At 57.7% G+C, this 23,087-nt stretch overlaps 10 protein-coding genes across 10 annotated transcripts; 4 read left to right on the top strand and 6 right to left on the bottom strand.

Moving 5' to 3' along the window:
- Window positions 1-323: 323 nt before the first annotated feature.
- On the top strand, window positions 324-4,090 carry BXZ73DRAFT_53870 (uncharacterized protein; the record flags this gene model as incomplete). The annotated part of the gene is made up of 11 exons (XM_048021079.1): window positions 324-561; window positions 624-801; window positions 851-999; window positions 1,054-1,284; window positions 1,337-1,568; window positions 1,620-1,817; window positions 2,156-2,286; window positions 2,454-2,556; window positions 3,406-3,452; window positions 3,548-3,713; window positions 3,904-4,090. Coding segments are annotated over 11 exons (1,860 nt in total), but the record flags the coding sequence as incomplete, so codon positions are not given.
- Window positions 4,091-5,550: 1,460 nt separating this feature from the next.
- BXZ73DRAFT_105909 (uncharacterized protein) lies at window positions 5,551-9,684 on the bottom strand (the record flags this gene model as incomplete). The annotated part of the gene is made up of 9 exons (XM_048016434.1): window positions 5,551-5,858; window positions 5,944-6,099; window positions 6,155-6,245; window positions 7,567-7,620; window positions 7,682-7,832; window positions 7,896-8,003; window positions 8,722-8,806; window positions 8,851-9,463; window positions 9,517-9,684. 9 exons carry the CDS (start codon window positions 9,682-9,684, stop codon window positions 5,551-5,553), a joined length of 1,734 nt encoding a protein of 577 aa, XP_047873243.1.
- A 197-nt stretch (window positions 9,685-9,881) lies between these two features.
- On the top strand, window positions 9,882-10,998 carry BXZ73DRAFT_81142 (kinase-like domain-containing protein; the record flags this gene model as incomplete). The annotated part of the gene is made up of 3 exons (XM_048023444.1): window positions 9,882-10,037; window positions 10,092-10,524; window positions 10,562-10,998. 3 exons carry the CDS (start codon window positions 9,882-9,884, stop codon window positions 10,996-10,998), a joined length of 1,026 nt encoding a protein of 341 aa, XP_047873242.1.
- A 160-nt stretch (window positions 10,999-11,158) lies between these two features.
- BXZ73DRAFT_105907 (uncharacterized protein) lies at window positions 11,159-11,774 on the bottom strand (the record flags this gene model as incomplete). The annotated part of the gene is made up of 4 exons (XM_048016433.1): window positions 11,159-11,184; window positions 11,309-11,370; window positions 11,423-11,489; window positions 11,549-11,774. The coding sequence occupies 4 exons, from the start codon at window positions 11,772-11,774 to the stop codon at window positions 11,159-11,161; spliced, it is 381 nt and encodes a 126-aa protein (XP_047873241.1).
- Window positions 11,775-12,741: 967 nt separating this feature from the next.
- BXZ73DRAFT_53916 (kinase-like domain-containing protein) lies at window positions 12,742-13,874 on the bottom strand (the record flags this gene model as incomplete). Its single annotated transcript, XM_048021086.1, has 2 exons — window positions 12,742-13,653; window positions 13,707-13,874. 2 exons carry the CDS (start codon window positions 13,872-13,874, stop codon window positions 12,742-12,744), a joined length of 1,080 nt encoding a protein of 359 aa, XP_047873240.1.
- A 475-nt stretch (window positions 13,875-14,349) lies between these two features.
- On the bottom strand, window positions 14,350-16,258 carry BXZ73DRAFT_53896 (uncharacterized protein; the record flags this gene model as incomplete). The annotated part of the gene is made up of 3 exons (XM_048021083.1): window positions 14,350-15,281; window positions 15,504-15,561; window positions 15,614-16,258. The coding sequence occupies 3 exons, from the start codon at window positions 16,256-16,258 to the stop codon at window positions 14,350-14,352; spliced, it is 1,635 nt and encodes a 544-aa protein (XP_047873239.1).
- A 614-nt stretch (window positions 16,259-16,872) lies between these two features.
- Window positions 16,873-17,330, bottom strand: BXZ73DRAFT_105905 (bola-like protein; the record flags this gene model as incomplete). The annotated part of the gene is made up of 4 exons (XM_048016432.1): window positions 16,873-16,926; window positions 16,974-17,023; window positions 17,100-17,139; window positions 17,208-17,330. 4 exons carry the CDS (start codon window positions 17,328-17,330, stop codon window positions 16,873-16,875), a joined length of 267 nt encoding a protein of 88 aa, XP_047873238.1.
- A 183-nt stretch (window positions 17,331-17,513) lies between these two features.
- Window positions 17,514-19,024, top strand: BXZ73DRAFT_105904 (SET domain-containing protein; the record flags this gene model as incomplete). Its single annotated transcript, XM_048016431.1, has 5 exons — window positions 17,514-17,607; window positions 17,668-17,869; window positions 17,928-18,140; window positions 18,204-18,853; window positions 18,915-19,024. The coding sequence occupies 5 exons, from the start codon at window positions 17,514-17,516 to the stop codon at window positions 19,022-19,024; spliced, it is 1,269 nt and encodes a 422-aa protein (XP_047873237.1).
- An 800-nt stretch (window positions 19,025-19,824) lies between these two features.
- Window positions 19,825-20,507, bottom strand: BXZ73DRAFT_105903 (uncharacterized protein; the record flags this gene model as incomplete). Its single annotated transcript, XM_048016430.1, has 3 exons — window positions 19,825-20,227; window positions 20,278-20,364; window positions 20,422-20,507. The coding sequence occupies 3 exons, from the start codon at window positions 20,505-20,507 to the stop codon at window positions 19,825-19,827; spliced, it is 576 nt and encodes a 191-aa protein (XP_047873236.1).
- A 1,459-nt stretch (window positions 20,508-21,966) lies between these two features.
- Window positions 21,967-23,084, top strand: BXZ73DRAFT_81138 (kinase-like domain-containing protein; the record flags this gene model as incomplete). The annotated part of the gene is made up of 3 exons (XM_048023443.1): window positions 21,967-22,122; window positions 22,177-22,609; window positions 22,663-23,084. 3 exons carry the CDS (start codon window positions 21,967-21,969, stop codon window positions 23,082-23,084), a joined length of 1,011 nt encoding a protein of 336 aa, XP_047873235.1.
- Window positions 23,085-23,087: the final 3 nt, after the last annotated feature.

The raw sequence follows: 23,087 nt of genomic DNA, 5'->3' as shown, positions 1-23,087 counted from the left end.
TGTGACACTGAGGGCTGCGGAGATGCACGTGAGCGTGACCGGGCGCGAAGAGTCTGTGGAAGAGCGGCGAGCTGCGCGGATGACGACGCGCCCCACAATTTGCTCCTCCTCGTCGCGCCAACGACCGCGAACCACGACCCCCGCGCTTTGCTCCCGCGCAGCTCCACCCCCCATGCGCTGGCCGTATAAGACGTCCCCCGCGCCTTGCTGCGCTCCCCACCTCGCCCCCGTCTCTCCCCCCGACTGATCGCCCACCTGCTGCTTTTTGTGTTCCCCCCGCCGTCCCTCGACCCAAGTGACCGCCAGAACACCCAACACGCACATTCAGCACCATGGCTACTATGACAGAGTCCGCTCCGATGATGATGACTTCGGAAGTCCCCCTGGTCGCCGGGGACATGCTCCGCACCATCCGCACTTCCGTTGTTGTGCCCTCCGGCTCTACGCCCTTGTCCTTCCAGCCTAGTGGTGGCCCTTCCATCAGCGCACACCGCAGGCGGTCCAGCGCTGCCTCCGACATGGCCAAGGCTGCAGGCATCGATCTCGAGGCTGTTTCCATGGGTGCGTGGGCCATATGTTTGTGCTAGCGGCGCAGGTTCTAAATATATGCGCTCTCCATAAAGCCGAAGCACGGAAGATCATGTCAGAGGAACACAAGGTTCTTGGTTTCCGCCCACCCCAAGGCTCCTTTGCTGCGGAGGTCCAATCTGTCGCCACCAAGAACCCGGATGGGAAGCCAGGGATCCCAGTTGACACTACGAAGCTGAAGGAGATGGCACGGGAGGATGCGCTGCGGATTCTGTGAGTTCTGCGTTGTTGTATTTCCTTGCGTCTTCTCATTGTACCGCAGTGCCGAGCGCCGCAAGAGCAGCGGATCCGATACTTTTTCGCCTACCTCCAACACGCGGAAGCTCTCGAATGCCTCGCCAGACAAGCCCATCATCCCTGCTCGTGGCTCACCTGTTGACCCGGGCATTAACCTCGGCACCATCAATGCCAGTGAGTGCGCTTCCTGTCGGGCTACTCCTCCGCATCTCAATGTGAGCTCCTTAGCCGATGCCCGCATCCTGATGTCCCATGAGCACCGCGCACTTGGCTTCCGTCCCCCGCCCGGTTCGCTCGCTGCTGAGGCTCAAAGCGCCGCCGCCCGCCACCCCGAAGGCAATGGCACCCACCTCGACGAAGACACCCTGAAGGAAATTGCTATGCGCGACGCGGAGCGCATCAAGGCCGACCGTGAAGTGAACATCGTCGGTGAGGTCAACGTCTCCGCCCTCAGCAAAGGTATGTCCCTTGTCTTTATCGTTCGAGCGTAATATTCATCATTGTCATTCAGAAAGTGCAAATGCCATTATATCTGCCGAGGCCAAGGCGCTCGGTCACCGTCCGCCTGCTGGCAGCCTCGCCGCGCAAGCGCAGAGCGCCGCCGACAAGCATCCTGCGGGTGGCAGCTTCAGCCCCGCTGGCAACCCCATCGAGATGGCCGTCCTCACGGAGGCTGCCGTCAAGGAGGGTGAGCGGCTGCGTGCAGAGGAGGCCAAGGCCAAGGATGTCCCGAATGAGGCGGAGTAAGCTGGCTTTCTTACATCCCCACCCCAACCAAAATGTCTGTACGATAGTTGTATATCCTTATTGACCAAACGTTGCTGTTGTTCCCTCCCTCATCCCCGCATCATACGCATTAGACTCGCGATTGAAGACGTCGGATCCCCATCGCAAATGACAGAAACTCCACCCAAGCTTGGCACCCTCGCGTCCCCAACGCTTCCCCGCACGGAGACGGAAGACTCAGTCGAGATTATTTGTGATATCATCGCGTGAGGAGGATCCCGGCGTCCTATGTACGTTAGCCTGAGTCGAAAGCACCCATCAACCTGTAGTTATATCCATACGTATGCCAATTGTCTTGAGCATCTCACTGTAGCAAACCCATGTATAGTAGACGTATACACATAAGTTAGCTTGTGTTCCGCTGTGATGTCATCAGGTGAAACGCAGAGTGCACTGAGCGCCTTACTAGCTCTTACTAGTCGCCGCTGGCCGTTGTCTTTTCACCACCATCACGCTCTTATATGCGCATACACGCAAGTGCTGCTACCTCTACATACCGTACTCCCAGGTGCGACCTTCACCTCAAGCCGCAAGAACGACCAAGCCTGGTAATCGCGGAGGCCGAAACAAATCGTTATAAATTACGAGGGCTCGAGATCTGGCAAGGCCGCGTTCCGACTCCCGAGCCCCCAAAGCTGCACTTCTTCTGCCGCCTCTGTGAGATGCGTCGTCGTGGTGACATGCAGTATGTCGCATTCCCTGACTCCACGGCCCCAGTGTTTCCAGGACGATGACTGTCGAAGCAGGGGCCGTATTTCTTGCGTTGGACCGTTGGTAGCATTTGAGGTCAGGTGCCGTGTTGCATCGTGACGCCTCAAGAAAACAACACCCGGCTACCAAAGTCCTCAAAACGCCGGTCATCGACCCTGCCGTTCTCGCCGACCGCGGGAGGCGTACAGAACACGGGCAGTGCCAACGCAAGCTTGCCTCTCTCCGGTCTTCACCGTACGTACCATCACCCACGTTCGACCAGGCTTGCCAGATTTTGAACAAACCGGCTCGCTAGTCGAATCCATGCCTACGTGCGAGCCTGCAAGTTCCATCCCATCAGCCCATGCGCCGGATCGGGAATGACGGTCCTGCCATCAACATATGGCCTCATCGTTAGTGAGCAGTGAACGGCTTTGCGCAGCGACTGGAGGTTTCCGTCAGACTAACGACAGCGCCTCGACATCAAACAAACGCAAGCCTATGCTGTGCTTTTCAACCGCGCCCCGTCCTAGCTCGGTCCCGTGGCGCGAAGGCCCCCAGGAGCGAGATCCATCTGCTGCATACCCTCGTCCGACCGATCTCTTGCTCTCCGCTACCACCGCCGCCGCTACCAATCGCACGCTTCAACCGAGCACCACCTCCGCTGCTGTCTCGAGAGGCTACCTAACCCTGGCTTGGCCGCGTCTCCTCTTCGGACTGGCATTCGTCATCGCCGCTCCCACTCGACCCATAACATGGGCCAGGATCTCGCCCTCTCTCCGGCTTCCCCGGCTTTCCCCTCTTCGTCTTCGACCGCGACGGCCTAGCTCCGCGCTCCTTATAGTCTCCTGCTTTGACTCTTGACGGGCGGCGGCATACGGTCGCGCGCATCCTCAGCAACGCCGTGGCTCTCTTGGCCTGGAGGGCTTGCAAGTCTGCCAACGCCCTGGCGCCGTGCTGGGGTGGGCTCTTTCGTCGATCGCCGTAGACAGGCCTGTCTACGCGCTGGGAGGATGAGCGTCGATGATATCATTGCATTGTGAGCATCGTCCATGGTTTGCTCCGTGTTTTTTAAAATATTGGCTCAACGTCATGCATAAATAGGTCGCACTCAACGTACCTGAACAGGGTCGTTCAGTCCGTCTCGTTCAGTGAGTCAACTCTTCTTCTGTCCCGCGTATTCCCATCGTCAATATAGGCATCTCATCCGGCACTGTTCAACGTTCACGGACCTGGCTCCACACAGCGATCCTGTATTTCGACTTCTTTCTCACGCTTCCCGAGGAAATCCCTCGGTACTGGAAGGGCCAAAGGGCGCTCCGAGGCGCGTCCCTCTTCTTCTTCCTCAACCGGTACCTGGCCATTGTGGTCAGCTTCCCGGTCATATACGAGTTCTTCTGGAACATGCCCGAGTCGGTGCGTGCGGCCCGCGGTGGTTTTGTCCCAACATGAACTCATCTTGTCTTCACCTTCTACTTACCAGAGGCAAGTCGAATCATTCCTTCGCCTGGATGCAACTCTGACGTGAATCGCGAGCAGATGCAAGATGCTCCGGCTCGTCCAGCAGGTCGCGTTGGCTTCGCAGCAGGTCATCGTCGGCAGTGCGTCATTTTTTCGCCCTCGACGCCATCCACAATGGACCTCTGACCGCCCTCTGCCGCGTCTAGTGCTCCTCATGCTCCGGACGTACGCGTTGTACAACATGAATAAGCGGGTTATGTATGCGCTTTCGGCCGGAGGCGTCAGTGCGGTCGTCGTTTCTCTGGTCAGTTTGATCTCACGTATCTGAATCGGATCTATTGTGTCTGACGACGCCTTCACCCTCAGTGGGCCATCATAACGGTACCCTCTTCCAGCATCCCGGCGTCAGACCTCTCGAGCATGGTCGGCTGCGATCTTCGGATAGATCATCAGACGTAGGTGTACCGTGTGTTCCCCTTCCTATCGTTTCCTTATGGCTAATATCTTCTGCAGGGCCTGGCGTAAGTCCGCACGTCTGCCTCACGGAGATCGTGCGCCCTTGGCACTGACTGTCGCAATACGGCCCCAGACTCTGCCATCGCCTGGGGCTCCATTTGGTGTATGACGCTGCTGTCTTCTTCATGACCGTTGTCCCTGTGATTGGAGCTGGAAAGACGTGGAACCACAGTCTGTCTGGGATGATGCTGCGGGATGGTCAGTCAGTGGTTCTGCTACCTGATCGATGCTGACGCTTCGGTGTTTCTCTAGAAATCATATACTTCGCGTATGTCCCTCGCGACACATTCGCTCCATGCTCCGAGGTTTGAGCTTTCCCCTCCAGGATCGTCGCCGCGTGCCATGCGCTCAACATCGCCTCATACCTGGTGAGCGTTATCTGCGCGTGCTTCACGTGCTGGACTGACTATGAGTCGTCGTCGCGCCAGGAGTTGGGTATCCAGCAAGGGGGGCACTTTACGAGCCTTACAAACGTGTGGGTTGTTTGCTCTCAGCTTGTGTTCGTTTACGCACTGACACTCGTGAACCGCTCGCAGTATGTCGACCACACTGGTCTCGCGGATGATGTTGAACATCCGTGACCCGAAGCTATTTGAGCTGCCGCATCAGTGGCCGTCGGACCACGAGCTGTCGTTTGCATTTCCGATCTAAACGATGACGAAGACGCGTAGTCGCGTGACACATGGAGGATCAGAGTCGGACTCCCTAGATTTGATGCGCAAGGACTCGTCAAGGACTCGTACAATAGTGTGTATGTACTCGATTATCTCGTATTTTATGTTCCTTTTACGCGGATATGTTCTGTCCAACTCGATGTCTCTTCATAGATGAGGCCAGCATATTTAAGGAGCGTACTGACAGGATCTTGCGCTCTCAGGCCTCAGGACTAGATCTTATCGCGACGCCTCGCAATGAGCGCCCACATGATCATGTACACTCACACCTGCACGCCTCTGTTGATGTGTTCAAAAGCCACCCATCATCGGCCCGTGGCCGGTCACCTGGTGCTGAATGTTTACCGCCGTCCGGCCAAGGTGAGTGCTTCCGACGCTCGACGGAAGCACTCGACTGACTCCTCTTCTTTATCATTCGGCACATGTCTCCAACATTGCCGATTTCCATGGACAGTGTTCACGACATCGACAGTCTCCGGTCGCTGCCGTTTCTCGTTGTTCGCCCACATGGCATCGGAACTTGTGGAAGACGACAGCGCACCCTAGATCATACACACGCTATCAGATCCGAGCGTTCGCCATCCTCCGCCCACCCCTCTCAAACCAACACCGCAACGGCGCCCGCGACCGCGCAAACGACCGCCCCCGCCACCCCAGCGCCGACCGCGCGCGCCGTGCCGCCGACTTGCACGGGCAGGAGCGCGGCGGGCTCGGTGCGCACCGCGAGCGTCGTCGCGCCCGCGCCCTCGGTCGAGAGCGCCTGGGTGCAGACCGCGGCGGAGGCGCCCAGCGCGCAGTCGTCGTGGAGGACGACGGCGGGGGCGGAGAGGAGCGTGACCCCGGTGGGCTCCGCGTGCGTGACGGGCTGGATGCGGTGCGCGTCGGTGGGGCCCAGGACGAGGGTCACTGTGTGTGTGTGTGCGCGCGCGCGATGGGGGCGATCGATCAACGGGGGACGAGAGACATGCGGAGGGGGGGGAGGGGGACGCACTCTGCGCGAAGGACGCGGGCGCGGTGACGCCGTCGCTGGCGGCGCCGGGGCCGATGACCCAGGTGGTGTGGCCGGCGGGGTCGGTGCCGGCGTTGCTGGCGGAGAGGGCGATGCCGCTGGAGACATCGGGGATGAAGAGGGAGACGACGGCGCCGTCTGGAGGGAGCGCTCAGAGGCTCCGTGTTTTGATGAGACGACTAGAAGCACATACTGGCGACGGCGATCAGGGTGGCAACGCAGAGGAATGCGATTCTGAGCATGGGTTGCATCCTCGTCAGCAGATAGTCGAGGAAGAGAGAGGGCTGGGATTGGTGAAGGCTGAGGGGGACGCACTGAGTGGAAGAGCAACACAGGGAACGCCTTTAAGTTGGGCAGCGAGATGCAGAATGAGGTAAGTTGATCTGTGTGCTCGAGTTGCGCACTAGTGTGGGCACCAAGAACGACACGCGCATCCAACGCTCACGTCCTGTCATTCATGAAAGCGCCGAAATGCATGATAGCCTTGCTGAAAGAGTGCCGCAGCTCCAGCTTGACATTCGAGCACGAGTGAGCTGTGAAGAAGCGTAGTGATAAGAGAAGCTGTTATCAAACAGTAGCGGACAACAACACGTGAAATGCAGGCGACCTCAATCCATGATCGCGGGGCAGTGCGCGGAGTCAAATTCGGCGCGACCGCATGTGACATCGGGCCTGCGTTCAATCCAGGCGCCAAAGACTTTGCTCCGTCTTGCTTCCCTGCGTGGAAGGCAGGGGGCAGACGTGAGCTGCCGTAGATCCTCTGAGTCCACGAAAGGCCCGCCTCGTGTGAGGCTTCCGCAGCATCGTGGGTCGGACTGAAGCGACACACTCAAACGCAGCAGACAGATAGGGCCTTAGCGGCATATCTAGTAAAGACGGTAAGTGGCATTCAGTACTCGAGGACACAAGAAGAGGGAGTGATGCGCGTAGGCAGTGCGCTCGTGGTCACAACTTGCGAGCGGTTGTGCCGCTGTCCCCGATAACACATATGTAGATCCACGTCGCTCCGTGGACGCACCGAAGTTGTTGTATACCCTCGATGGGGAGCGTGAGGCAGCCTCTTCACAGTACAAGGGACCATAGAAGGCCGCAAGGCAAGTAGCAGAGCGGACGAAAATAAGAGCACAGACACACCGTCGTACAAAGGTTCTTCAGCAAAATGTACGCCTGCGTCATGGAACGCCGACCGTAGTCCGAGGAGATGGAGCTGAGCGCGAGAAGAACGGAAGATCAGGCAAGTACTTACTTTAGGAGATCACTTATGTCCAGCGAACCCGGCCTCTTCCAGCACATCCTCAACCACTTTTTTGAAGTCCATCCCATCATCAACAATCTAGAGGAAGCACATTTAAGAGGACTGTCTACGAAGAGTAGCGGGCCACGCACCACATTGTTGACCGACGCCCACGTCTTCCAGTTACTCTGCAGCATCTCCATCACGCCGTTCGCCCGGAAGTTCGCGCACGGTCTTATTCCGTCGCCCGAACACGATCCGCCCAAGCCCGTCGAACTCCGCTCGAGAAATCCACTGGGGGTGGCGGGTCGCACGGCACGACGACGCTGCTCTAGACCTTGGGCGGCGGTCGGAAATCGTTTTGTGCTGACATTCATGACGAGGTCGACTTCAGCGTACAGCTGCACGTTGGCGGACAGGCGCGACTAGGGCGCAGATCCGGGGACTGCGACGAGCCGCGTCGCAAACTCCCTGGGAGATGGAAACCGCGGCGCGGAAGAGCGGCTGGTGCGAGAGCAGGCGGAAGACGAGCGGGGCGGAGATCCAGTAGGGCGTGTTCGAGATGCGGACGTCGAAGCAGGGCAGCGTGGACTTGACGAAGTCGCCGATCATAATCTCGAGCTTACGCTGCTCCGACCTGGGGGATGGGGGAACAGGAAGGTCGGCATGGCGTAAAGGCGGGACGGGCGACAAGACTCACTTTCCCTGCACCCCTTCCGAGTCAACTTGGCCGCGATGCGAGGGTCCATCTCCGCCGCGGTAACATGCTTCGTCTTCTTGAGGATGCGTACCGTCAGGTGACCGGTATCTGGATCGACTTTAGTATGTCCATCGGGCGGAGGTTCGCCTAGGGATACAGCGGCCGTTTGAGGCGTCTTGCTAGTCCACAAGGGAAATCAGGCGAGTGAAAAAGCGTAAAGCTAGCAACACGTACGACTCGCCGTCTATAGGTTCTTGAGGATATGCTGGCCGAACCGTTTGGTGCTGTCCCGGGTCACAGAACCTGGGCGAGCGTTTGACGGTTTTGCTCTTGCCGAGGACTAGCGCATCCAGGTGGCTGGTAGGAAGTCGCGCGGGGCATGACGAAGGTACGGGAATGCGCAAGGGCAAAGAAGGGGAGGAGCAAGAGGCAGTCAGAGAGCAGGGAAGCAGCAATTAAGGCTACCTCTCCGATCCGATCGGGACCCTCCAGATGTCGATGGTTCGACACGGTGACTACGAGTGATATTTGCAACGAAAGTATATAGTATGCCCCGCTCGCCGGCCGTCTCCTAGAGCCTTCACACCCATATACTGGACGAGACTGAATGTTCGGACTCGGGATCTCCATTGGGCACCGTCTAAAGTGAGGTATATGACTAGTTATAGATCTATCCCATACCAGGCGAGCTGGAACCATCGCTCCTGTCTAGGGTACGGGCCCATCGTCATGAAGGGATCAACATGTGCCACAGCCGGTCCGCGCGTCCACGCTCGGTACATCGAACCAAACCATCCTACATACCCAATTCCTCCAGTTCACATACTCCGTCCATCGCGGATAGAACCCGGCATGCTCCCAGTCGATGAGATACACCCGCCCGTCGTCACCAATCATTACATTGCGCATGGCTATGTCGCAATGCGTGAGCACCAATGGACCCGTGACGTCCAACGTTCCATCGTGGTCCCCACATGCTCCTCGGGGAAGCATGCCTTCGAGTGCTCGTAGCGCTCGACAACCATGCCGCGAACTCCGCGATGTTCTGCCAGGGCGGGACGAATCTTTGGAGTCCACCTGCGAACATCAGGCTGTATGGTGACAACGGTGTCAAGCCGGCGCAAGTGGACCGGGGATGATGGCGCGAGGGTGCGGATCGCGCGCAACTGGCGGATATAGCTCCGGAGGACGCATGCGACTCGTAGCTTGCCCAGGAGAGAGAGCGTAGGCCATACTTGTTCGAGCGGGCGGCCTGGGATACGGTCCATGATGGTGAGCGTCTGATCTCGGTAACCTTCTTCCACTGTGGGGTACAGCGTGCGACGGACGCGAGGGACGGGTATGGTGGTGTGGCGGAACACAATATCGAGGGCGGTACCCTCGGGCGATGGTCTATCGTGGGGCAAATAACCGTCCCGCTTGCAGATGGTATCATGCGTAAATGGCCAGACGTTCACCAGGCTGGGGTCCAGATCTACGTGCAGCGGGGGCAAGCCAGCACGTTCCTCGCTGCCGTTGACATGTAGGTCCATGAGTTGTTCGTCTGTCCAGTCATCGACGCTTGACGGCTACGGATCTTATTGATGAACCCTTGAATGAACGCGGTCCGGGCTGGACTTACCCTGTAATCTGCGGAAGGTCGCGTGGTGGCGATTATGCGCAGAGTACGGAGGATATCGTAGGAGATGTCGGCGACGGAACCAAGCACGGAGTAGACGCAGACCCCAGCAAGGATCCGCAGGCGACCGAAACCAGTTGCAGGCAGGGGTGGGTTTACCCCACCGCTCATCTTGATTCAAAGGCCTGGAGGGGGTGAGAGGAGCGGAGGGCAACGCGGAGCTGGGTTAAAAAATGATCGCCCCAGACCCTGTGAAAGACGCCATTCTGGGCGCTAGATTGGCAGTGTGACTGGGCCACGCAAGCAACACTGGGTGTAACATACCTTCCTCCACTGCCCCTTCAGGACCCAGAAACACCCCTCCAGTGATGAATGGATTGCTGGCTCCCACTGGCTTCGGTCGCCTGCGGGTCCTTGTCGAGGTCTGCATCTACTCCATGCTCGGTTTCGTCGCCGACATCTCCTACGATGTTCTCCGTGCTCTGCGCATAATTGCGCCTATGCGACCTGCCGCAGATTACCAGGTAAGCACATCTTAGACTACGATTTTTCGAAGGACTAATCCATATCACTGGTAGCCGTCAAGCATCGACGATTGGACAGACGAACAGCTCATAGACCTGCATGTGAACGGCAGCGAGGAACGTGCTAGATTGCCACCGCTGCACGTAAACCCGGACCCCAAGTTTGTCAACGTGTGGCCCTTGACGGAGGACACCGTCTGCAAGCGGGATAATCACGTTCCACATGATGGACCATCTCCTGAGGCTACCGCCCTCGATATCGTCTTCCGGGCCACCACCATACCTGTCCCACGCGTCCGCCGCACTCTGCACCTGTCGGACGAATTGGTGGATGAGACCTTTACCGTCATGGATCGCATCCCAGGACGCCCTCTTGAACAAGTATGGCCTACGCTCTCTCTCTTGGGCAAGCTGAGAATCGCCTGCATCCTCCGAAGCTATATCCGCCAGTTGCGCGCGATCCGCCACCCTCGCGCCTTCATTCCAGGTCCACTTGCGACAGGCTCGACAACACTGCCCCCCAGAACTGATGTTCAAAGGCGCGCTCGATAGGTATGTGACGCCTTGGGAGAACGTGTCCCAGTTCGTCGCATGGTTCGTTGAGCGCTACGAGCGCTCGCAGAGCTACTTCCCTGAGGTACACAAAGGGACGACGATGGAACCGTTGGACGTCACGGGTCCATTGGTGCTCACGCATTGCGACATCGCCATGCGCAACGTGATGATGGGTGACGACGGGCGGGTGTACCTCATCGACTGGGAGTATGCCGGATTTTATCCGCGGTGGGTGGAGTATGTGAACTTGAGGAACTGGATACGCATGATGAGCTGGGGTGGGATGTCGACGAGCGTGGACACGACGGACAAGCTTTGGCATATGTTGATCCCCTTCATGACGATGGGCCCGTACCCTAAGCAGGAGCTGTGGTTCGAGCGCGCCCGCTATGGGATAGATAATTAGACACATGAATTTGCTTGTATTACACAGTGGTTTTCAATGAACGTCCAATCTCGTCTACTTGAGTGCGAGGATTCTCGGAAATGATGAGTGAGCGGCATGCGCCGGATCGCATCAGTGGGTATCAATTTCTCATGGTAGCGGACTTTGAGGATATCGATCCTTAGACATCCACAGCTTCTGTAGACTCTGAATATGTGGTTGTACATGCAAGCATCGCGCAAAAGTACATTCCTTCGCCAATCTACGTCATTGAAGCTACCCGGGGCTCGAGTCTAGATTGTATATCCTGTTCGCATTCTCAAACACGCACGCCTGGCGATACCGACGGCTTGAGGGAGAGTGAGCTCGAAGAGCCGGAGCGATGCTCGAGACCTGTGCGAGACAGTGAGCTTGCAGAATGCGTTCCCGAAGTGGCTGGGCGCACCTCGAAGAGACATTGGCGAGCCTGCATAGAACCCAGGTAGTACGATTCGGGCCAGAAATGCCGTCAGCTGAGTGCATGCAGCCCAGTCAGTAAAAACGAGCGAAGCCAACGAAGCGGCGCACGCACTGGACCACAAGATCTTGTTCGTCGGCGCGAGCCGAGGACCTGCTTGAGCGTGTCGCGCTGGCCGTCGGCGCTCACGAAGGGAAAAGTCCAAGAACACGTTTTCGTACACGGACGTGAGTTGGGGTGCGAGAGAAGGCGGAAGACGAGCGGGGAGGATATCTGGTAGGGTGTGTTCGAGATACGGACGTGGATTAGGGAACGTGGCCTTGACGAAGTCGCCGGTCATGATCTCCAGCTTGTGCTGTTCCGAACTGGGGTGTGGGGAAACGGGAAGGAGTCGGCATCGCGGAAAGGCGGACAGGGCGACATGACTCACTTTCCTTGCCTCGCTCCGAGTCAACTGGGCCGCCACTCCAGGGCCCATCTCCACCGCGGTGACATGCGTCGCCTTCCCGCGGATGCGTACGTCAGGTTACCGGTAAGTACCTGGACCGACTTCCAGCACCATGTCTGTCGGGCGGAGGTTCGCCTAAGGGTACTGCAGTCAGAATTCAGATGGCGCCGTTTGCGGCGTCTTTCTAGGTCTACAATTCTGAAGAGGAGAATGAGGTTGAATGAAGAGAGACGTGAAGCGAGCACTACGCACGATTCGGCCGTCTGTGGGTTCTTGTCACTTGAGGAGACCGTTAGGTGCTGTTCCGGGGGTCGCAGAGGAAGGGCCTGGGCGCGTGTTCGACGATTTTGCTTTTGCGAAGGGCTAGTGCACCTGGGTAAGCCGGTGGGAAGTTGTACGAGGCATGACGAAGGTACGAGAATGTGCAAGGGGCGAAGACCTAAGGGAGGAACAGGAGGCGGTCAGAGAGCAGGGGACGCTGTCTCTCTAATCCGATTGGGACTCTCCGGATGTCGATGGTTCGACACGGTGACTACGAGTATTTGCGACGGAATTAATGAAGCTCGACAAGCGGAAGGGGCGTATTAATATGCATGTGCGTGCAGAGCCAGGCCTGCTCGTCATGCCGCGGTATGTACATCCCTGCTGGCAGGTTGCAAAAGACGAATACTTATGAGAGCAGCCGCGGGTACTTCTGCGCCAGTGCTGGCCTCCGAGTCGGGGCCGACTCACTACCCTTGTCGCCCAGGACCTTCAGGTAGTACGCCCCGCTCGCTGGCCATCTTCTCGAGTCTTCGCGCGAGACTGAATGTTCGGACTCGGGATCTCCATTGAACACCGTCTAAAGTGAGGTGTATGGCTAGTTATCTATCCCAAGGCGGGCGAGCTGGAACCATCGCTCCTGTCTAGGATACGGGCCCATCGTCATGAAGGGGATCAACATCTTCCACAGCCTGTCCGTCGTGTCCGCGCTATGTTTCCGGGCCCACACCATCCAACATATCCAATTCCTCCAGTTCACGTACTCCACCCACTGCGGATAGAACCCGGCATGTTCCCAGTCGATGAGATACACCCGCCCGTCGTCACCCACCATCACGTTGCGCATGGCTATGTCGCAATGCGTGAGCACCAATGGACCCGTGACATCCAACGGTTCCGTCGTCGTTCCCGCATGCTCCTCGGGGAAGCAGGCCTTCGAGCGCTCGTACTGCCCGACGAACCATGCCGTGAACTCCGCGATGTTCTGCCAGGGTGAGACGTATCTGTCGAGTCCGCCTGCGAACATCAGGTTGTACGGGGACAGTGGTGTCAAGCCCGGCGCAAGTGGACCGGGGATGATGGCGCGAGGGTGGCGGATCGCGCGCAACTGGCGGATATAGCTTCGAAGGACGCATGCGACTCGTAGCTTGCCCAGGAGAGAGAGCGTAGGCCATACTTGTTCGAGCGGGCGGCCTGGGATGCGGTCCATTATGGTGAGCGTCGAATCTCGGTGACCTCCTTCCACTGTGGGGTACAGCGTGCGGCGGACGCGAGGGACGGGTATGGTGGTGTGGCGGAACACAATATCGAGGGCGGTACCCTCGGGCGATGGACCGTCGTGGGGGAAATAACCATCCCGCTTGCAGACGGTGTCATGTGTGAATGGCCAGACGTTCACGAATCTGGGATTCGGATTCACGTGCAGCGGGGGCAAGCTAGCACGCTCCTCGCTGCCGTTCACGTGTAGGTCAATGAGTTGTTCGTCTGTCCAGTCATCGACGCTTGACGGCTACGGGTCATACGTATCAACCTTTCAAAGATAGAAGACAGTGTGTGACTCACCTTGTAGTCCGCGGCAGGTCGTGTGGTGGCGACTATACGCAGAGCACGGAGCATATCGTAAAAAATGTCGGCGATGAAGCCAAGCAGGGAGTAGACGCAGACCCCGACGAAAACCCGCAGGCGACCAAAGCCAGTTGCAGGAAGGGGTGGATTTAAGCCACCACCCATCTTGATTCTAGGTCCTGGAGGATGGCGAAGAGGGCCAGAGGCAACGTGGAGGAGGGTCAAAATTCAAAAGTTAGTAGAAATGATCGCCCGCCATCTTAGGCGCCAGATCACGTGTTGGGTTGGTCGCGCTCGGCCTCAGAGCAGCACCGAAAGTACCGAGGAACCCCTTCAGCCTTACGTGAAAGGTCTGCCTCCTAGGGGAGACTAGAGGAACCCAGAAGTCTCCAGAAATCGGCAGGCATCCTCTGTTGGAAGACGGACACGCTTTGACTACCGACACAGGAAGAAAGCCGAGTACGTATGTGCCACTGGCATTCAGTTGAACAACCTACTCTCCGGAGTCCGATCACAGGAACTTCTAGATCATCGTGTCTTGCCCAAAGAAGCCGGACAAGTGATCGTGTGTTCGTTGGCAAAGTGTGATCAATTGACAGTCGCCCTGGATCAAAGCAGGGTTGACGTTGACTATCTCCCTTTATACGCTAATCGCAGCCAATCCCTCAGGACACGATGGCGCAAGCATGCACCCAACGTACGCCTCCATCCCAACCGGCCGGTATATCCATATCTCACCTTCCTCGAACCGCGTCAAATCGTACGTCCCCCGCTTCGGCGGACTGCCCTGGCTCTGCTCGACCACCACCAAGGTGCCCAGCTCGGACGGCTTCACCGCCATCCCGTCCCTCACCGCCACGCGCGGCACCATGTCCGCGACGATCACCGCGGTGTGCTCCGGGTTCCCGAGGACCGCCCACGCGCGCTCGCCCACCCCGCACCGCGCGCTCCGCCACTCGACGACGTCGCCCCGGCGCACGCGGTCGTCCCCGCCGCGCCAGACGCCCCGCATGACCGCGCCCTTGTCCGCGGCGCGCCCGGCGAAGAGGAGGTGCCCGTGCGTGCGCGCGACGCTCTTCACCGGCGGGGGCACGTAGTCGTACGCGTCGAAGGCCTTGAGGGCCTCCGCGGCGAGGTCCCAGCACTCGCCGCGCGCGCACGGCTGGCCGGTGCCCTCGAAGCTCTCCGCGTACGCGGCGACGGTCTCGCCGTACTGTGCGTGCGCGTCGACGAGCGCGTCGCGCGGCCAGGGCGCGGGCCGCGGGAGGTAGCGCGCGCTGCGCTGCGCGGCGTTCGGGTCTGTGGGCGGGGCGTGGAGCGGCCAGGAGACGGTGTAAAAGCAGATGCTGAGGTCGCTGAAGAGGACCCCGCCGGTGACCGTCTTGGTGCGCCCGTCGTGAGACCAGGAGAAGGTGGAGGCGGTGTGGCCGTTGCCGCGCACCGGCGGGGCGCACAGGTTGTCGGAGGTGTACCAGGCGTCGGTCCAGTGCGTCGACGGATGAAAGTAGTAGGCTAGGTCTTCCGCGGCGGAGCCTCGTGTGCACGGAGGCGGATAGGATGAGATGAATTCACCTGTAATGAAGTCATGGGAATGTTTAGTACATGAGAACATGCATCACCATCACGGGGGGCATGCGCTGCGGCGTTCTCGAGTCCTGCCAAACCAGCGAGCGGCTTTGGGGCTCGCTGGTTAGGTAGGGCTGACCACACTCACAGCCCGCATTAATGCCACGTACGGGCTGCGGCAGAAGCTCTTTGGCGTGTAACCCTCGTATACCTAGGCGAAAGGCTTACCCGCTGACTGTGCTGGCCGTGGAGGCGTCTTTGGTCGTGAGATCCTCGCGATGGGAGGCTGTGGAGAGGTCATCAGAACTGCACTAGAGCGAAGCGCGCGATTCACCTACAGGTCCCTTCATTGGAGAAGGAGTGCGCCCCCCGGGAGGAACTTGGACGTGCTTCAAGGTCTCTTCCCCCTTGCGATGCGAGATCGCGACGTTGAGGTGCCGCGAGAAGAACTCGTCTAGCCAGGTGAACAGCTCCTGCTTGTCCTCGGGCGACAGATTTGTCCAGTCGATCCGGTCGACGTCAGCCCCATGGCTCGCCCGCGGCTCCACGATCCTCGGCGGCGGCGGCATCGTCTCGCTGCTCTTCCCAACAGCTGATGCGGCGGCATCTGGACGAGTGTCTCTGCGGATGGTCGGGGGAGGCCCGCTCGGTGCGGCGCTCAAGTAGCTGACGACGCTGTCCGACCGCGAAAGTGAGGGAGGAGGCGCCGCGGACGAGCCAGCCCGTCTCAACGGGACGGGCGGTACTGGCGCCTTTGCGGAGCTGGAGGCGGGCAGTGACCGTTCGCTGCTATTCGTTGAGCCAATCCGCGATGGCGGGGGTGGGGGCCTAGGGGGCTTCGGCGGCGGGGGAGGCTTGGACTTGATGTCGGCGTCCCAGTTGATCTTCTTGCTCGGCTGGCTCTGCATACGATCGCGGGTGTTCGTGATCTTCGTCGAGCCCGCGTCCGCTATCTTCGCGGCCTTGTTTCGGAGCTCTAGCATGGCGTGACCGTGGGGGTGGAGAGAGAGTTGTGAGAGGGACGTAGTGCGTGCGAACGAAGCAACGTCATGGGCTGCGCAGAGATTGAGTTTGTGCGACGCTGGACATACCAGCAAAACTCGTCATCTTGTGTCGTTTCCGTGTGATGAGATAAAAATTGGTGTCGTAGAAGAGGTTTGGTGCTCTAGGGGACAGACGTAAGTACTCCAAGATACCAAAGACATTCCAGTGGTCATCGTATGACGCTGCACTTACGCGATGGATCCTCGCGAGCTGCCCGATCAGAAAGTGTCCTTGCTTCGTCTTCAGATGTTTTTGGCTTACTATTGGAGTGTTACCTGGGAGCCCCTTGCGCGAAGTCCTCGAGGTATGTTGCCAACATGTATCAGGCGTGGGCGTCTCGATGACTGCGGGTTTCGCATTGATAAGATTAGATTTCGCAGGTTCCCACGCAACACTGCTTCGATCTGCTCCCTATATTGACAATCTTATGGAATACCCCAGTCTGGGCCTAAAGGCCTAAGAAATGCGGAATAGTTTGCCCTCCTATAAAACCACAGTATTTCTCCTCCAAATAGCATCTATACATATGATAATTCCCCTGGCCTTATAGCTATTACGCCGCCTGTTTTGCAAGGTGAGCCCGGTACTGGGTTGGCGTGAGGGTTTTCTAAGCAGCAGTCAGTCACATCTCACATCAAGAACTGGAAAACATACCTGAGAAAACGCGTGCATTTGTGCTATTTGCGATTTTAACACTTCATTGACTGTTGATGAACACAGGTACATAGATTAGTGCATTGGTTAGGCGCTTTACAGCCAAGACGGCAATAGTCCACATACTAAACCGATGCCGCGCAAGAGTGTTCTTGCCCTCAAAAGCCTATTGATGATTTGTCGCATATGAGATGGAGCCGGTCCAGTGTACCGTATCGCTCAACCGAGACGTACCTCGCTGACAACGAAGATCGAATAGTTTTCACCGCATCCACTGGATGTGTCTTCGATCTCAAGGTGAATGATCGGCAGAGCCGAGCGGATGGAGGCCTCAAGGTCCGCGGCAGAGATCGGCATGTCTTGAGGGACTACGCGGTCGAAACTGCAGGGTGGGAGTCAAGAGCAAGAAGGGTTGAACTGGCAATCTGATAAGATCTCAGATTGGCCTGGCCCACGTTCTACCCCGGCCCACATTCTACCGCCGCGCTCTGCCAATCGCCTTGTACTTCCTTCCAATCCAACACCCGTTCTCCCATCATCATGGCAGAAGGAACTTCTCAGATTGTCGCCAACCTCAAATCATGGATTGTAGAGCACGGGGGTCTGGTCCATCCAGATGTCGTGTTTGAGTCGGGTGAGCGCCGTTCGAATGTACCAAAGAGCTCATCGGGACTAACTGACCAAAGTCTGACAGTGGAATCTGGTTTCAAGATAGTCGCAGGCAACGACATTCCTACGGACGCGACGATCGTCTCCATTCCCTCTGCGCTTTCGATCACATCGACCGTCTCGAAATCCGCGTTGCGAGCTCTCCTCAACAGCCAAGCAGATGGCCTCTCAGAAAGGCAGCTCGCATGCACATATATCTGCATGCATTGGGTCGCAGGTCCATCCGAGTGCGTGGGCTTCCACGATATCCCTCTTCGGTTCGTTGACAATTGGGTCCTTGGGCAGCGTCCTACAACACCTTCCGTATCTCGCCACTCTTCCTTCGTCTGACAAGCTCCGGACACCGCTACACTTCACCGAGGCGGAGCTAGAGGCGTTCAAAGGCTCGAACTTGTACGGTGCGACATTGGACAGGAAACGCGAATGGCAGACTGAGTGGGAAGAATGTCGAGCCATCGTCGCGGCATCGAACGTGAAGTGGGGGGAAGACTTCACCTGGTGAGCATTCTATCCCTTTCTGCGTGGACACGGGCACTTCCTGAACGGCCCGGAACCCTCAAGGGAACGCTACCTCACTGCCGCAACATACCTCTCCTCCCGCGCGTTCCCCTCCATGCTACTCTCCCCGGAGCCTTCCCTCGTGGCCACTCCCGACTCATACCCCGTCCTCCTCCCGGGCATCGATGCGCTCAACCATGCCCGCGCGCACCCCGTCTCGTGGGTCGTTTCCAAATCATCCGACTCGTCCCCGGACGCCCTCCTCCTCTCCCTCGTCATCCGCACTCCCACTCCCCGCGGCGGCGAGCTCCTGAACAACTACGGTCCAAAACCCAACGCAGAGCTCATCCTCGGCTACGGCTTCGCCCTCCCGCACAACCCCGAGGACACGATCGTGCTCAAGCTCGGCGGCGGGCCCGGCTCTCCCGACGAGCAAGCGCGGTCGGAAGTCGGTCGCGCGGGGCGGGGCGCGGAGGCCGTCTGGGAGATCCTGTACGCGCAGCTGCGCGAGATGATCGAGGCCGACGACGATCCTGCGGACGAGTGGGGCGTCGAGGACGTGATGGAGGTCACGGACATGAGCTGCGCCGTAGGGATCCTCATAGACATAACACAGAGCTTGTATGAGGGACTGCCGCCGTTCCCGCCCCCGCCGGAGCGGGCAAGGGAGATGCGGCCGGAGGTGCTGCAGATGTTGGAGTACTATGTGGAAGGTGCGTGCTTAAGCCGTTGGTCGTGCGGGATGGCAGGCACTGACGCGAGGTTTTGGTGCAGGCCAACGAGATATCGTGGAAGGACTTCTTGCGTTTGCGCGTGCAAAGAAAGCGGAGATCACCAGACGCGAACGGGAACTGGGGATGTACCTTTCTGACGAAGAAGAGTAGGGTGTAAAGCCGTAGGTATCGAGTCCCTTGTACAACAGCTATGTCCATGGTACATGCGATGGTGTGTTGGGTACTACAATTTAGTGTTCTCAAACAAGTACGACTAGCCATGCCAAAGACCTACAGAAGGACCAGCCCGAGCGAAGCCTCGAGAATCTGCGCAGGGGGGCAGTATGCTTGTTTAGCACGTTCCGTGGGTTTTTACGGCCACTTGAAGGTAACATTGAAGGAGTACCCGTGATTGATGAATCGATAACCGTCCTGGCTTATTATTATTATTATTATTCTCATTCTATCCCTATGAGTCACATATGAGCGCGTGTAACTACACAGCTAAGAACGTATCCCGCATTGATAACCGTCCTGGCGCGGAAGCGAGGAAAGTGCGACCCAGGACCCAGACACGTGCTAGTATACGGGAGGAGCGGCGCAGAGCAGGCGCCCAAGGCGTGACGTTCCTCCTGCCCCTTCGTCCGCCTCTATATGCATATATCCTGCATCCTCGGAGTCCGTCGCCTCCCTCCGTCAGCTCGGCACTCCTGTCATTCATGGGAGTCGTCAGCGCTAAGCCTCGCCTCGCACCGCGGCTCCTGCCCCAGAATGGAGCCCAGCGGAGACGTCTCCGCGCGCTGCCGCGGAGCCGTGGAGCATGCGGTGCGTCCAGAGCCGGACGCCGTAGATTAATCCCAGTTGCGGCACTCTGTTAACCGTGATAAATATCGTGGTACATTGGAGTCATAGATTTCCATACGGCGCGCAAACCCAGTACTACTACACAGAATTCGACAATAGCATATCAATCAGACTCTCGCGGCGTCGTAATTCAGCTCTGGCTTGGTGAAATACCCAATACTACCGTGAGGAATCCATCCTGACACAGCCATGGGATTGGCCTGGATACGAGCGTTCTCGCCCGTCCTCAACTCGCGCACAAACCTCAGGAAGGAATCGTGAGTGCCAGGCGGGAAAAGTTTTTTCTTCTCGCCGTGGTAGATGAACGTCGATACCCAATGTAGACATCCAGACCCTTGGGCGTTGAACGTGTACTGGTCTAAGCCCTCGTCCTTGATGAAACGGACGATGAGGTCGGGGGTGATGAGCGGCGTGGACGTGTTAGATGGCAGCTTTTTGTCCCAGTTCGACCGGTTTCCCATGTCAGTAGAGTTGTGCGAGGTGCCGTACACGCCACTCTTCCCCATGGCTCTGAAGTAGAAAAGTCAGATAAAAATCGAGATATTGAATGACGGACTTACGAGACTATAGACGTTCCACCCTGAAAGTTGGGCGAATTTATATCTACCAACACCGATTCCTTTCCAGGGATCTCCAAGACGATTCTCCTATGTGTATGATGAGGTGAGACCATGACGAATCTGAGCTCGGATGATAGCGCGTACCAGTGAAGCAGGCGAACTGGCGTCCCAGCTGGCAGGTTTGGCGGTGTCCAGTTTGGTTCGAGCAAACCGTGGGCATGAAGGGTCATAACTCGGGCGTATCGGAAGTTGCGGATAGAACAACCATCGTTCCCGATGGGGATCTAGAGTATATGGAATCATGTTGAGCAACGATGCCTGCGAATGAATGGACTATCAAGCACTTGCCTGTCCCTGAGCGGCCATTAGGGGAATTTGTACGAGATGGCAGGGGAGGTGCAGGATGTCAGCGGTATGAGCCGCCTGACGAAGCCCTTTTATGCAGACACCAGGGAGACCTGGGTGCTGGGTTTGCTGAAAATATCGAATACAACGCGGTTAAGAATGTCCACACGTACACACAAACCGTGAGACCCAAAGAACCGTCCTGCAACACCGCCAAACCAGCCGGTGAAATGGCAGACGAAATTGCATGTTCACTCACATTCAACACTGATGGAGTTCGGACAGAGAGATACTGCTAAATCTGGCTGCAATCAAGCCGCTTTGAGTGGACGAAAAAACCCGATATATTCTTTCGCAAGATACTACGACGGCGAGACCGATCATTTGCATGTCCACACTCTGAGAACCAGGGCACTCATGTGCCCGAAGAAGACATGAGCACATGCCTAGGTACGCGGCCTGTGTGAAATAATCAGTGGACCCTTGTTCTTCGACATGCGCAACAGGTCGGCTGGCGACCACAGAAGACCACAGAATCCGAGCAGATAATACGTATTCGGCTTCTTTTGTTGTGTCGGCGGTCAAAGCGTGTCCGCGAATGCCCGCCGCCGGTGTTTGGAGACTTCTAGGTTCCTCGGGATCTAAGGACCTATGTGTAACAGATGGATCCCCATGCACTCAGCGACAACTACGGCATCAATCACGGATGATCATAAAGTGAGTAAAAGATTAGAAGGCTCAAGGCCTGAGACCTCGTCGCTCGAGAGAAAGCGACTTCGGTGCTGTTGGGTGCGTTGGTAAACGACCACGGGACCGCCAAATCGAGCACCCGAAGAAAGGCCCGAACGAGACAGAAGCCCGGGTTAAAAGTCAGCTGAAGTCACGGCTAGAAGAGGCAATATCAGACAAACGTGCTGTGGCCATCTCGACGGAGCGGTGTATCCGAAGCCACGCCGCCATACTTACTACCGGTCGTTGGTCTCATGCGTCTGCACCGTACAACGGCGACGAGTGAGTATCATCACTTGAAGACCGTCACCACAAGTTAGAGGTCGGGTGAAGTATGTCATGAGCGCAAATGCCAGAGAGTGCCCTCGTCGTCCTATGGTCTCTCAGGCCTGTGACTGCGACGTCACGCCGCACGTTGCCAGCCTGCCTTTTCGGGCTTTGTTTGTGCGGGACAAACAATTGATCTCGCGTGAGTGATTTGATTACAAAATTCAAGCGCCTAGGGACCTGGGAGTCCTGATGTGACATGGTCGGGACTGACGTTGCCACTTGCCATCTCGCCCGTTCACATACCCTCCTCCGGCCCCTTCAGGACCCAGAAAAACCCCTCCAGTGATGAACGGATTGCTAGCTCCAACTGGCTTCGGTCGCCTGCGGGTCCTTGTTGAGGTCTGCGTCTACTCCGTGCTCGGCTTCGTCGCCGACATCTCCTACGATGTTCTTCGTGCTCTGCGCATAATCCCCCCTGTGCGACCTGTCGCAGATAACGGGGTAAGCCCATTTCAGACTACAATTCTTCGGAAGACTAATCCATATCACTGGTAGCCGTCAAGCATCGACGATTGGACAGACGAACAGCTCATGGACCTGCATGTGAACGGCAGCGAGGAACGTGCTAGATTGCCACCGCTGCACGTAAACCCGGACCCCAAGTTTGTCAACGTGTGGCCCTTGACGGAGGACACCGTCTGCAAGCGGGATAGTCATGTTCCACATGATGGACCATCTCCTGAGGCCACCGCCCTCGACATCGTCTTCCAGGCCACCACCATACCTGTCCCACGCGTCCGCCGCACTCTGCACCTATCAGACGAATTGGTGGAGCAGACCTTTACCGTCATGGATCGTATCCCAGGACGCCCGCTTGAACAAGTATGGCCTACGCTCTCTCTCTTGGGCAAGCTGAGAATCGCCTGCATCCTCCGAAGCTATGTCCGCCAGTTGCGCGCGATCCGCCACCATCGCGCCGTTATCCCAGGTCCACTCGCGCCAGGCTTGATAACACTGCCCCCAAGAACCTGATGTTCAAAGGCGCGCTCGATAGGTATGTGACGCCTTGGGAGAACGTGTCCCAGTTCGTCGCATGGTTCGTTGAGCGATACGAGCGCTCGAAGACCTACTTCCCTGAGGTACACGAAGGGACGACGATGGAACCGTTGGACGTCACGGGTCCACTAGTGCTCACGCATTGCGACATCGCCATGCGCAACGTGATGGTGGGTGACGACGGGCGGTTGTACCTCATCGACTGGGAGCATGCCGGGTTCTATCCGCGGTGGGTGGAGTACGTGAACTGGAGGAACTGGATAAGCGTGATGAGCTGGGGTGGGAGGTCGACGAGCGTGGACACGACGGACAAGCTTTGGCATATGTTGATCCCCTTCATGACGATGGGCCCGTACCCTAAGCAGGAGCTGTGGTTCGAGCGCGCTCGCTTTGGGATAGATAGTTAGACA

Source organism: Epithele typhae (assembly GCF_022376455.1).
Source record: "Epithele typhae strain CBS 203.58 chromosome Unknown BXZ73scaffold_73, whole genome shotgun sequence".
NCBI classification, from domain to species: domain Eukaryota; kingdom Fungi; phylum Basidiomycota; class Agaricomycetes; order Polyporales; family Epitheliaceae; genus Epithele; species Epithele typhae.
Note: the sequence above shows the minus strand (reverse complement) of the source record. Positions and strands in the feature narration are given on the sequence as shown.